Genomic DNA, 13,019 nt, shown 5'->3' with positions numbered 1-13,019 from the left:
GGAAAGGTATCACTTGGAGTTTCAAGCCACTAGTGCAAACATAGCCTAAGTTAAAAAAAGAATGGAAACAATTTTCTTCCCCACCATTCCAAATACAAATAAATATATCTTACCTCCGTTAACATGATTAGACCAAGGAAGAATGATACAATCGAAAGAGCGAGAATCAACAGCTCTCGTCTGTATCCCCTCCGGAAAACCTTTGGGTACATATCTACCACGGCTGTCACAAGACTTTCAACACACACAAACTGGAAAAAACAAATGCAGAAAAAATGACATATAGAGTAAATGATCTACAGTACCAGTTCCTCAGCACATGTCACTGTACTATATGCTTGAAATTTTTCTTTGCATTATTTATAGCCTGTTCCTATATAGAGCTTTAAGTATCACCACTAAAGATAGCACCTAACTTGCCATACTTGCTCCCACCTGATAAGAGCTCTCTGCATGCCTTTCTTGCACGATGGCATTTCCTCTATGCTGACCACAGGAAAAGTACTGCATCAGGCACTAGGCACTGCATTAAATGACAACCCTGTGACATGAGTAACCTGAGGTTGGTTGGTTGGTTTAGTTAGTTAGTTCGTTAGTGGGCTGAACTAGATGACCCTTTGGGTACCTTCAAACTCTGCAGTGCTATGAGTCTGTCAGTGCTCAGGAGCTATCAGATAGCTGGGATAGCTCAGTTGGTAGAGCATGAAACTCTTAATCTGAGGGTCATGGGTTCGAGCCCCATGTTGGACGAAAGATTCCTGCATTGCAAGGGGTTGGACTAGACGATCCCCTGTGGAACCTTCCAACTCTACAATTCTATGATTCTATGATTTCAGTTGATATTTCTCATGTCTAATCCAATACTTCCTGAACCATGCTGCTAGCCTGCTCTAGTCTTAAACGTATTTTCTGCTCTTTAGTTCATCGCCCCAGTCTTGCTAGAACCCATCCATATGAATGGCTCTAAAGTGAGTGTGTAAGACTGTATAAGACTGTATATTCTGTACTTTATGATTTCCAACCTTATGCAGCAGGGCTGTGTGTATGTGATTCCCCAAAACAGCTGCATTCCAACCAACTGGCTGTTTGGATAAGAGCTAGATGCAGTGCCCAACACTTTAGCTTTTAAAGAAGGGCTCTGCAATACTCATGTCCAGTATAAGATTGGGGCTCATAACTTTTCAGTCCTATCTTATAACCTTGCTTCTCACTCACCTGTGGGCGACACATTAAAATAATAAAATAAAATGAAGTACAGTGAAGCAAGAATTCAGCAGTATTGAGCTGGCAATTTAAATTAGTTTTAAATTTAAAGTTACAGCTTGATTTAAATTCAGATCTCAGCTTAAGTTACACCTGGAAAGGATTCAGTTACAGATAGGTAGCCGTGTTGGTCTGCCATAGTCAAGACAAAATAAAAAAATTCCTTCCAGTAGCACCTTAAAGACCAACTGTTTCAGTGTATCTGAAGAAGTGTGCATGCACACGAAAGCTCATACCTAGAACTAACTTAGTTGGTCTTTAAGGTGCTACTGGAAGGAATTTTTTTATTTTGTCTTGACCTGGAAAGGATGTTCTAAAATGTCATCTTTGATCCATACCTGACTATCTAAACCAAGGAATATCAGCATCATGAAAAACAAAGTTGCCCATAACGGAGAAAGAGGCATCATTGTTACAGCTTTTGGGTAAGCGATGAAAGCAAGCCCAGGTCCTGAAAAAAAGAAAAGAAATTAAATAGGAATTGTTTATATGGTGGTCTTGCACAGTGGGGTGAGATATAAATTTAACAAATAATACATAAGGATTAAAGTACACAATATCACTAGTATATAAAATACTCTTTAAAATAATAATAAATGTATACTTTTAGTACTTACCTGATTCTGCAACTTCTGCTATGGGCACTCCCTGCTCATACGCCATAAAGCCAAGGACAGAAAAGATGGCAAAACCAGCCACAAAGCTTGTTCCACTGTTCAAGCAACAGAGCATAATGCAGTCTCTGTGGAAGAAAGAGCAATTCGCTTGTTCTCAGTGTGTGGCTTTGCTTCACATATTTTTGGGCGGCTACAACAGCTTTGAAATTTGGTACGTATGTAGATCAAGACACCACAGTTATTAGAAAAATCAGACAATGAAACAAGTGTTTTGGTCACTGCAGAGCAACAATAGTGTTCCTTCCCCTCTGCACAGGTTTTATTATGGTTTAATCTTAAATAAAGTGGCCCTAGTTCAACCCAACCTCTGCCTGTCTCTTTATTTGGCCATCAAGTTGCGATTGGTGGACTTTGCCAATAGGCAGGGCTTCCTCACTGCTTCCAATTCTCCACTCAGTATCTAGTAAGACAACTTCCAAATCACTCCTTTGTGGATCTGCAATTATTAGCTTCATGGACCTCAACACAGCTGAGTTCATAGTGATGCAGATATGCTTCAAGGTCAACAGAGAAAACTCTTAACCTTAGAAGAAGTGACACAAACCCTTCAGAGATAATATACTATAAATGCAACAGTGGTACATTTTAGTATTTACAATCAATATTTATGTGCAGGGCTGCTGCCTGAAGCAGGTTTATAGTCAACTTTGTTTCCAGTGACACACTTCAGGAAAGCAATTTTTTTTATACTGCTAAACAGAACAGGCCCAAGACATTTTGGCACCTGAGGCAAACCACAAAATGGCATTCCCCTCCCTGCCAGGGAAGAAGATGTGAGGGAAGATCTACATCAGGAACAAGGGAGGAAGAAAGATCTACATCGGGATCTGCTGCTCCTTTGGAACCTGCTGCCTGAGGCAATTGCCTCACCTTGCCTCATGGGTGAGCCGGCCCTGCTGATATACCATCTGTTTTACCAGATCCTGCATATGATTCCTTCACTTCTTGATGGATGCTGTTTGAAAAGTGTGAGTAAATGTTTACAATACAATTTATAATTTCACAGTAGTCAGTAAAAGAGGGGAAATGTAAACAAAACAGACTTGTAGCACCTTAAAAGTAACAGGTTTGTTTATTAGCCTTTAAGATACCACAAGACATTGTTGTTCTTGCTACAGCTTAACAAAGCTACCTCTCTGGAATTTGTTAAGAAATGTGTTAACTTTGCCCAAGGCTCAGATAAGAAACATTCTCTACTCTCATGATAAGGCTTCAATATTGATGAATATTATGAGTTGGCATGACTTACAAATGTCACACATGACTGAATAGTTGGATCTACTACATAATATTGGTTTAATATGTAATTTACTAAAATAAGTCCTGGCTTTAGGCATCATTTCTTAATGACTGAACTGATGGATTCAGTCATTTTAATGTGTAAAGAGGTTCATTTTAAGAATCTTACATTTTTACAGACTGGCTACATTAAAAATCATTATAATAAATACCACTGATTAGGGGGAAATGCTAGACTGTGCTTCAGATATATGTATCATTTACAATAATTGTATGGCGTATGTTTAAACTGGATATTCCTCCCTTCCTATTTTGCATAATAAATAGACCAACAGACCAGCTGAATTTGTAGTTCAATAAACATGGTGAGTGAACAGGATAGTGGGACTTTGCAGCCTATGAATAAAATTGACACTGACTTTATTTTTACAGTATATGTCAAACTTCTTATAGCAGCTTAGCAGCATCCGATTTTCACAAAAACATCCCTCCCTGAATCCTTAGTATGTTTTATGCAAATTTTGTTAGTGACTAGGAATTGGGATTTTAAAAAGGTAAAATTTGAAGGTAAAATAGTATCAGCTTCATTATGAATCCAATTAAAATTCATGAAAAAATATATTTGGTTTTTAATGTTCTCAAAATATCATAATTGATTCTCCATCTGAGGGAATATCTCAGCGGAGATTAAGAGTCTGATGGTCTTGACAACTGAGCTATCCCAGGATAGAAATAAAATTCCCCCATGTGATACAAATCTTTTTTTTTTTTTTTAAGTCTGTATGCACACACGCACACACACAATCTTATTAACAAAAATTAAAATTGTAATGTTTACCTAAATAATGTAGTTTTTATGAAGAAAAGCTGTTATAAGTAAACAGACAAACTGGTCCCAGAATCAAATGAGTGATCAATCACTTAATAACATACCATAGTAGTCTTAAGAAAGAACAAGCAGGTGATTATTTAGAATTATGAAAGGTGAAACTAAGAGGTGAATTAAGGGCATGTATCGTGTGCTAGCTATACAGTTAAAGGGGATAAGCATTAAAGTTTACACTAGAGGGAGCCAATACACCACTTTCAAATTTTTTTATGAACTACAAGGTTATTGTCACATGGCGGTACCTAGATCTTATGGCTGCTGTGTTATAGCTTTTAAAAAGTATTTATGAAATGGACACTACTCTTGTTCTATCCATTACCTGCCATTTTACAAACAGAAAATAAGCATTCTCCAAGGGTATATACTATGTAAATTTTTCATCCCCAAAATATGTTACCAGAACCACTAGTCATTCCATGTAATTTAATGTACTGAAAGATGATAACACACCTGCAGTGAATACTGACCAAATTCACAATTTTATACTAGTATGGCACCAATGCTAATGTACCACCATGTGGGATTCTAGATTAATCTTTGTCATAAAAGAGGGGTTGGGCTGTTAGAATTCCTGCTCCATGTAGCCATATATTTTCTGAACAGCACAATCCTCCATTTCTACTCAAAAATTAAGTCCCACCCTGTTCAGTGAGGCTTCCTCCCAGGTAAGTGGATATGACTGAAATCTAAGTACATGAAAAAATGTTCACAAATGATCGCACTTGTGCTAGTTAATTTTTGTATAATGCATGCATCATCCATGTGCCTAAAATACAGTTAATGTATTATCTATTCTATATTTATCTTTATAACTTTAATAATGGAACATTAATTTTTCCTCCCAAATTACCGTTTTCAAAAGAAATCAGTTCAAAAGCAAACTGATCAAGTAATGCCCAGAACCCTTAAAATGTTGTTGTGTGAAACACAGTACTCAAGCATGTTCTGTGTATCTAACTAGTATATATTCAGCTCTATGCAATTATTCCACTGCACACATAAAGTAACTTTTGAATGCGGAAATGAACTTCTCCTTCCTCTCCTTCCCTTGCACACCCCCTAAATCTGCTTTGGGAGTTCCTGCAACCCTCCAGCAAAGATTTAGCGGCAGAGTGGGGGGCATGTGGGGAGAGGGGAAATTCCATTGCAATCACAGAAGTTGTTCCACATACACAATTATTTAGTTGGGTACCTCAAACAGGTATTTGCCAGACTAGACCACTCAACTGAAAAAATAAACATAACTGTAATCGTGTGGCGTGTGGGTAAAAGTCGGCGGTTCGAATCCCCGCGGTGGGGTGCGCTCCCGTCGCTCAGTCCCAGCGCCTGCCAACCTAGCAGTTTGAAAGCACCCCCGGGTGCAAGTAGATAAATAGGGACCGCTTACTAGCGGGAAGGTAAACGGCGTTCCGTGTGCTGTGCTGGCTCGCCAGATGCAGCTTATCACGCTGGCTACGTGACCCGGAAGTGTCTGCAGACAGCGCTGGCTCCCGGCCTCTAGAGTGAGATGAGCGCACAACCCTAGAGTCTGTCAAGACTGGCCCGTACAGGCAGGGGTACCTTTACTAATCGCGTATTACCTGTAGCAGTTGTTATTGTAGTTGTTGTAGCTCCCTAAGGCTGTCAAACACCCCAGGCAGATGGCATAAGAGAAAAATATTTGTGTTCCAGCATCCACCCAGACCTGCAAACACAAAATATAGCAATAATTATAAAAAAGTAAAAAAATCCTCGTTACTATAAGGTAAGCAGATCATAAATTATTAGAAGAAGCCTTGAAATTAGATTCTCTAGTGCTATCCAGTGTTGTTGGGTTTTTTTGCAATTCACTTGAAATTGCAAAGATTACATATTTTTCAGACCAGTGTAATGAACTTGAATGAGGAACTTCCTTCATGGCTATATAATGGTTATCATCAGACTGTTTCTTCTCATTCATTCTGCTGTTTGTCACCCATACAGTATCAGAACCATACCATATCCAGCGGGTTCAAACAGCAGTGGCTCACAGTTGATAGGCCTATCCCCTGTGAATTTGTTTACATCTCAATTTAAAGTAATCTAAGCCAGAGGCTATTGCTACATCTTCTGGCAGTAAATTTTATAAACTTCTTTTACCTCTCCTGAATCTACTGCCAAGCCACTTCATCGGTTAACCCTGAATTCTAGTAGTGTGAGTCCAGGGTTGCAGGTTCGATGCCCATAAGGGTCAGCTGTATATTCCTGCATTCCTTCCAACTCTTATGATTTTATGAGTCACATAGATATACTCTACCCACTGTCTCCATGCCAGGCACTTCCCATCATCATTTTCCCATGGCAACTCCAGCCCATTCTCCTTTATCATTTCAAGTTTAACTATACAGTGGTACCTTGGTACTTGAACGGCTTGGCTCCCAAACAAATCGGCTCCCAAACGCTGCAAACCCGGAAGTGAGTGTTCCAGTTTGCAAACGTTTTTTGGAAGCTGAACGTCCAATGTGGCTTCCATGGCTTCTGGTTGAGTGCAGGAAGCTCCTGCAGCCAATCGGAAGCCGCACCTTGGTTTTCGAATGGTCCCAGGAGTCGAACGGACTCCTGGAACAGGTTAAGTTCAAGTGCAGATTAAGTTCAAGTACAGTGCCACTGTATTCTTTTTTTAGATGAAGCAACCACAACTGCATACAGCTAGGGGAGGACTTTGGTCTTTCAAATTTCAGTGGTGCCCTGTGCAAGGCCAAAATTTGGTGGCCCTTGTCTCTTGCCTTCTGTTCTGCACAGTTCATTACATCATAGTTGTGAAACCCAGTGGTGCCCCCTAGGCTCAACCGGTTGTGCTACCCAAAAGCCAACTCTGACACAGCATTCCAGATGTGACTGAACTGTAACTTATTCTTTGATGAGTACAGTGAATGTAAAAGTTATGGTCATCATCAATGAACTGTAAAACCATTTCTGCTTCTTTTGTCGATCACAGGAAACTGCATTTGGAACTACAGAGAATTTCAAAAGCATTTTGCAACATTGCGTACAGGTTAGCTACCCAGAGAGAAAACAAAAAATCCAACCATGGATAATACTCCTATCTATTTATTCTGTTTGTAGATCATTTAACCGTTAAAATTTCAGGACAAAATGCTTAATGCAAGATGGAAATTGGATTGAATTACCAGTTGTCTCATGGAATTCCAAATCATAAAAAAGATAAAATGTATTTTACATGTAACTTCTAAGAGGCTCTGATTTCTCAAGTTATTGAAAGCTGGAAGTGTTTCTGTTTTGAAGCACTAGTACGATCACATTTAATTTAAAATGGTTTCACTGCTGTCATGATGAGTAAAATATAGTGATTACATCTGTAAAATGTTCTACTTCATAGTGAGAAAAATGGATATGAAACACATTTTAACTAAGAAGTCTGGAGATCTCATTTCTTCATCAGCAGTTCTCTACATTGCATGGCAAACCAAAATGGATTTTTAAAGATCGTTTGTGGGCTAAAGTGGTCTCAAACTCTTGGAAATAACATCTCACAATTCTTTAATTAGGTGGAATACTGCAGCAATATATTTTTTTTTACAATGCATTTTCAAACATACATCTTATCAATGCCATACTGAAGCTACCTCTGGAATTAACACTGGTATCAGTGGAGCAAACTGATACCAAACAGATAGCAAACAGGCACCAAGGAGAGCTTGGCTGTCTGGCTGGTGTACCGATCACCCAGCACACCTGCAGCCACCCTGTCAGACCTGCTGGAGGTGGTGGCAGGCTGGGCCTTGGAGTTCCCAAACCTACTGGTTTTGGGAGACTTCAACGTCCATGCCGATGCCGCTCCCTCCTCACAGGCTCTGGACCTAGTGACTTCCATGGCAACACTAGGGCTCTCCCAGGTTGTTTTGGGCCCCACTCATCAAGCAGGCCACACGCTGGATCTGATCTTTGGGGTTGGCATAGATGTGATCATGCTCCCTGCTGTGGAAGTGCCATGGTCTGATCACTACGCTCTGAAAGCCAAGATTGACTTCCCGCTCCTCCCCGGCTCGGGTGGCGAACCTATTTGGGTTCTTCCGCGAAAACTGATGGATCCTGATAGATTCCGACAAGCCTTGCGGAACCCTGCTCCTCCTGGCGACTCATTAGATGACCTTGTTGAGGACTGGAATAACCGGCTCTTGGCAGCCATTGATGAGATCGCGCCTAAGCGCCCTCTGCGACCCCGTCAAAACCGGGCCCCTTGGTTTACTGAGGAGCTCCGGAAAATGAAGCGGGATCTCAGACGGCTAGAGCGAGTATGGCGACGGACTCGTGACGGAGCCTCAATAACATCTTATAGGACGCTTATGAAAGCCTATGAGATGGCTATGAAAGCTGCTAAGAAATCTTACTTTGCAGCTTCCATTGCATCTGCTAGCTCTCGCCCGGCACAACTTTTTAGAATAATTAGGTCAATAACGTCCTTAGGAGGACAACCAAATTTAAGCACAAATTCGACCCACAGCTGTGAGGCATTCGCGAGTTTTTTTGCAGAGAAAGTCCTATTGCTCCGCCGTGACCTCCCTGCCAATTTAGATACAGTGACTGAACTGGAGGCCCCTCGACTGACTTCAGGTCCAGTGTTGGACCATTTTGAGCGGATATTCCCTACTGATGTGGATAGATTCCTCCAAGTTGGTAGGCCCACCACCTGCCTCCTTGATCCGTGCCCGTCTTGGTTGATTAGGGAGTGTCCAGATGTTGCGCGGACCCCCCTGGTTGAAATTATCAATTTGTCCCTTGACACGGGGACATTCCCAGGGGAACTGAAGGAAGCAGTGGTGTGTCCACTCTTAAAAAAAACTTCATTAGATCCCTTAGACCTATCCAATTACCGCCCAGTTTCAAATCTTCCCTACCTGGGTAAGGTAATTGAGAGAGCGGTTGCTGAACAGCTTGGTAGGTTTCTGGAGGAAACATCGGCATTAGATCCATTTCAGTCCGGTTTCCGTCCTGGTTTTGGGACGGAGACGGCTCTGGTTGCCCTAACAGATGATCTCCGTAGACAACTGGATCGAGGCGGGTCAGGACTGCTGATCCTTTTAGATTTGTCAGCAGCCTTTGACATGGTCGATCATGATCTTCTGGACCACCGCCTCACAGACGTGGGGATACAGGGCATAGCCCGTAACTGGTTGTGCTCTTTTATCTCTGGTCGGGGACAGAGGGTGGCACTAGGGAGGGAAATGTCGTCGCGCCACTCCTTGGTGTGTGGAGTGCCGCAGGGCGCAATTCTCTCCCCGATGCTTTTTAACATCTTTATGCGCCCCCTTGCCCAGATTATCCGGAGCTTTGGGCTGGGCTGTCACCAATATGCTGATGACACTCAGCTCTATCTGCTGATGGATGGCCACACCGACTCGACCCCGAACACACTGACCAGATGCTTGGAAGCTGTGGCTGGATGGTTTCGTGGGAGCCGATTGAAACTAAATCCTTCGAAGACAGAGGTCCTATGGCTAGGTCGGGATAGCATGGGGATGAGGGACCAACTCCCTTCTCTTGCGGGGGCCCAATTAGTGCCATTGCCTTCCGTTAAGAGTTTGGGTGTAATCCTTGATGCCTCCCTTTCCATGGAGGCGCAGGTTACAGCAACAGCCAAGGCGACATTTTTCCACCTTCGCCGCATCAAGCAGTTGGTCCCTTACCTTTCCCGCCCTGACTTGGCCACAGTGATTCATGTGACGGTCATCTCCAGGCTTGACTACTGTAATTCGCTCTACGCGGGGCTGCCCTTGAAGCTGTCCCAGAAACTCCAGCGGGTGCAGAATGCTGCAGCGAGGCTCCTCACGGGGTCTCTGCCATGGGAACATATTCACCCAGTGCTTTTCAAGCTGCACTGGCTCCCGGTGGAGTACAGGGTCAGATTTAAGGTGCTGCTTTTGACCTTTAAAGCCCTTCACGGCCTAGGACCCTCGTACCTACGGGACCGCCTCTCCTAGTATGCCCCACGGAGAGCCTCAAGGTCCATAAATAACAACACCCTAGTGGTCCCGGGCCCTAAGGAAGTTAAATTGGCTTCGACCAGAGCCAGGGCCTTTTCAACTCTGGCTCCGGCCTGGTGGAACGCTCTGCCTCATGAGACCAGGGCCCTGCAGGATCTGATTTCTTTCCGCAGGGCCTGTAAGACAGAGTTGTTCCGCCTGGCCTTTGGCTTGCAGCCAATTTGATTCCCTCCCTCCCTCTCTCTCTCTTTTTTCTTTCTTTCTTTTCCTTCTCCTCCTGCGATGAGGCTACATTTTAATATTTTAATGTTCCATTATTTTAATGTTGTATTTTATTTTTGTTTTTAAGTTTGTAATCATTCATCTTGTTTTTATTATTGCTTGTAAGCCGCTCTGAGCCCAGCCTTGGCTGGGGAGGGCAGGGTATAAATAAAAAATTATTATTATTATTATTATTATTATTATTATTATTATTATTTCAGAATTGCTGTGATGTCATATTTGCCAAATAGCTGGAGGGACAGGAGAGGAAGATAATTGTTTTGTTCTTGTTTTTATTACGTTGTATGCTTATTATGCTTTTTTAAAAATTAAAAACTCTTGTATTTTATGCTGTGAACTGCCCTGAGATCTATGGATGAAGGGTGGTATACTACTACTACTACTACTACTACTACTAAAAATAATAAAAATAATGTCTGCATAGTCTATAAGGAGGATGGTATCTACTAGATCAACTTGATTCCATAAACCTTTGCTATCAGTCCAGAGACCACACTTTTGGATGCTGAAAGAACAATAAAATTGAATAAATCATTTTGAAGCCATTTTTGTCTAATTCTTTTCAGAGAGGGTACCAGCCTCAGAACTGAGAAGGGACATATGTACCTTCCATGGAAGAAAATGAGGAAGTTGACCACAGAGAATAATTTCTCCATCAGGTCCACTCCCCAGGCATACTCCCAGCTCACCTGCAACTGGCCTTACAAGTAAGTACCTAGCCACCAGTGTAGTGAGAGGAACCAGGAGCATCACCTCCCACTGTGCCAAAGACTGAGGAAGGGAGATCAGCCCTGCCATGGTGTCATTGTGGCACCAACCACCACACCCAGCAAAGGGCTTTGTGAGCTGAGTAGAGCCAGGAGCGGTGGTGCCATAGTGACATCAACAAATGAAACAGGACAGGTGTGTTGGGATTGAAAAGGCCCTAACTTTGTTAATTACAGATGTCAATTCATGATCCCCTGGGATCCCCCAATGGGGCTGTTATGACCCGTTATGGACAAAAACCACCGCCCAGGCTCCCTTAAGGTGATACTCCATGGCCGCAGGGGGAGAAGGGAGGAATCTCTGAAAACTCTGCATAAATTAATTCTCCAGGCAGGAGTTTAGTTTGGGGAGGAAGCATCCACTCGGTTTTAAAGAATTTCCCCCTTCTAAACAGCCCACCATACCTCAGCTTCCCTCCCAATTCAGCAGGGTTCCTGAATCCTCACGGTGGGGTTTTGGAGGCTGGTGGCGCTGTGGGTTAAAGCCTCAGCGCCTAGGGCTTGCCGATCGAAAGGTTGGCGGTTCGAATCCCTGCGGCGGGGTGCGCTCCCGCTGCTCGGTCCCAGTGCCTGCCAACCTAGCAGTTCGAAAGCACCTCCGGGTGCAAGTAGATAAATAGGGACCGCTTACCAGCGGGAAGGTAAACGGCGTTTCCGTGTGCGGCTCTGGCTCTGGCTCTGGCTCTGGCTCTGGCCAGAGCAGCGATGTCACGCTGGCCACGTGACCCGGAAGTGTCTCCGGACAGCGCTGGCCCCTGGCCTCTTAAGTGAGATGGGCGCACAACCCCAGAGTCTGTCAAGACTGGCCCGTACGGGCAGGGGTACCTTTACCTTTACCTTTTATGAAGAGGATGGGATGAGGAAGTCAGTTCACACCAACCCTGTAGATTTTACCATTTTAACGTAGGTTTGGAAAGAGTAAAAACTATTGTATATAATATTTTGAAGCTCCAGAGAAAGGGGGTGGTAAAAATAAGTCATTCAAAACTTTTTTTTTTATAAAAAAAGTGATCACAACAAAGCTGCAAATTACAAAGTTGGAACTACAATGGATCTATTGAATGTAATGAAGTGACTTGAAGAGATGAAGTGATATCTTTGAAACATGCCATCATTGCCAGCTGCTTTATATATCATGGTTGTAAAATGCTAGAAACAAGGAAATCTAGCAAATCTAACAAATTTATCAAGCGTGTTATTGGAATGTACTTTTGATGATGTTGATTGCAAAGATCAGAAAGCAGTGCTCACAAATACATTCCTCAGTGAGTATAAGAATCTACAAGGGGTCAATATAATAAAGGAAGGATTGTTATGTGATGAAGCGATGTTCATTTGGTATGGTTGCCATATTTTGAAGGGCAAAAAAAGAGGACACTTGCTGACTTCTACTTTTAACTATGGATCGCTATGACAACTCTCAATTTACATACCCATGAAAAAGAGGACGTGTCCTGGAAAAGGAGGGCATATGGCAACCCTATATGGCAACTTAATAGTACAATTCACATGTACTATTAAGCTAAACTAATCAGAAATTAATAGTTTACAACAACCGGAACTGTGAATAATTTGCCATTTCCAAAGATTTCCTAGTGATTTCCTGTTTACTTTTCTCTCTCTCACCCACCATGCCTAAATAAGAACTCTAGGTATTATGAATCACAACAAAGAATTCTGTGACAAAATTTTGCAGTGTGAAGTATCTTCAGGATACTCCATCTCCCACTGGGTTTCCCAACCCTCCTCCCAAAAAACAGTCAACGTTCTCACTGGAGATTTGGAGTCTGCTGGTGAGTCCCTCTTGTGTTATTATATATGATTTATTCCTATAGAATAGAGGTTGAATAGAGATGACTATCCAATTTATGAGATAAAGACTTTGGGGTTGCAGAGCTCATCTTGCTTTACTAGCCGAGGAAGCTGCCGTACAGCTCAT

At 42.5% G+C, this 13,019-nt stretch overlaps 1 protein-coding gene across 1 annotated transcript in view; it reads right to left on the bottom strand.

Moving 5' to 3' along the window:
- Window positions 1-13,019, bottom strand: part of SLC6A11 (solute carrier family 6 member 11) — a 95,910-nt gene that overhangs the window by 13,453 nt on the left and 69,438 nt on the right. Inside the window, exons 8-11 of the mRNA XM_079967293.1 lie at window positions 5,649-5,752; window positions 1,881-2,005; window positions 1,602-1,714; window positions 114-251 (exon numbers count right to left, since the gene is read on the bottom strand). Of these exons, the coding sequence (XP_079823419.1) occupies window positions 114-251; window positions 1,602-1,714; window positions 1,881-2,005; window positions 5,649-5,752 (480 nt within the window). The remainder of the gene's footprint in view (window positions 1-113; window positions 252-1,601; window positions 1,715-1,880; window positions 2,006-5,648; window positions 5,753-13,019) is intronic.

Source organism: Podarcis cretensis, assembly GCF_951804945.1.
Source record: "Podarcis cretensis genome assembly, chromosome: 2".
Lineage (NCBI taxonomy): Eukaryota > Metazoa > Chordata > Lepidosauria > Squamata > Lacertidae > Podarcis > Podarcis cretensis.
Note: the sequence above shows the minus strand (reverse complement) of the source record. Positions and strands in the feature narration are given on the sequence as shown.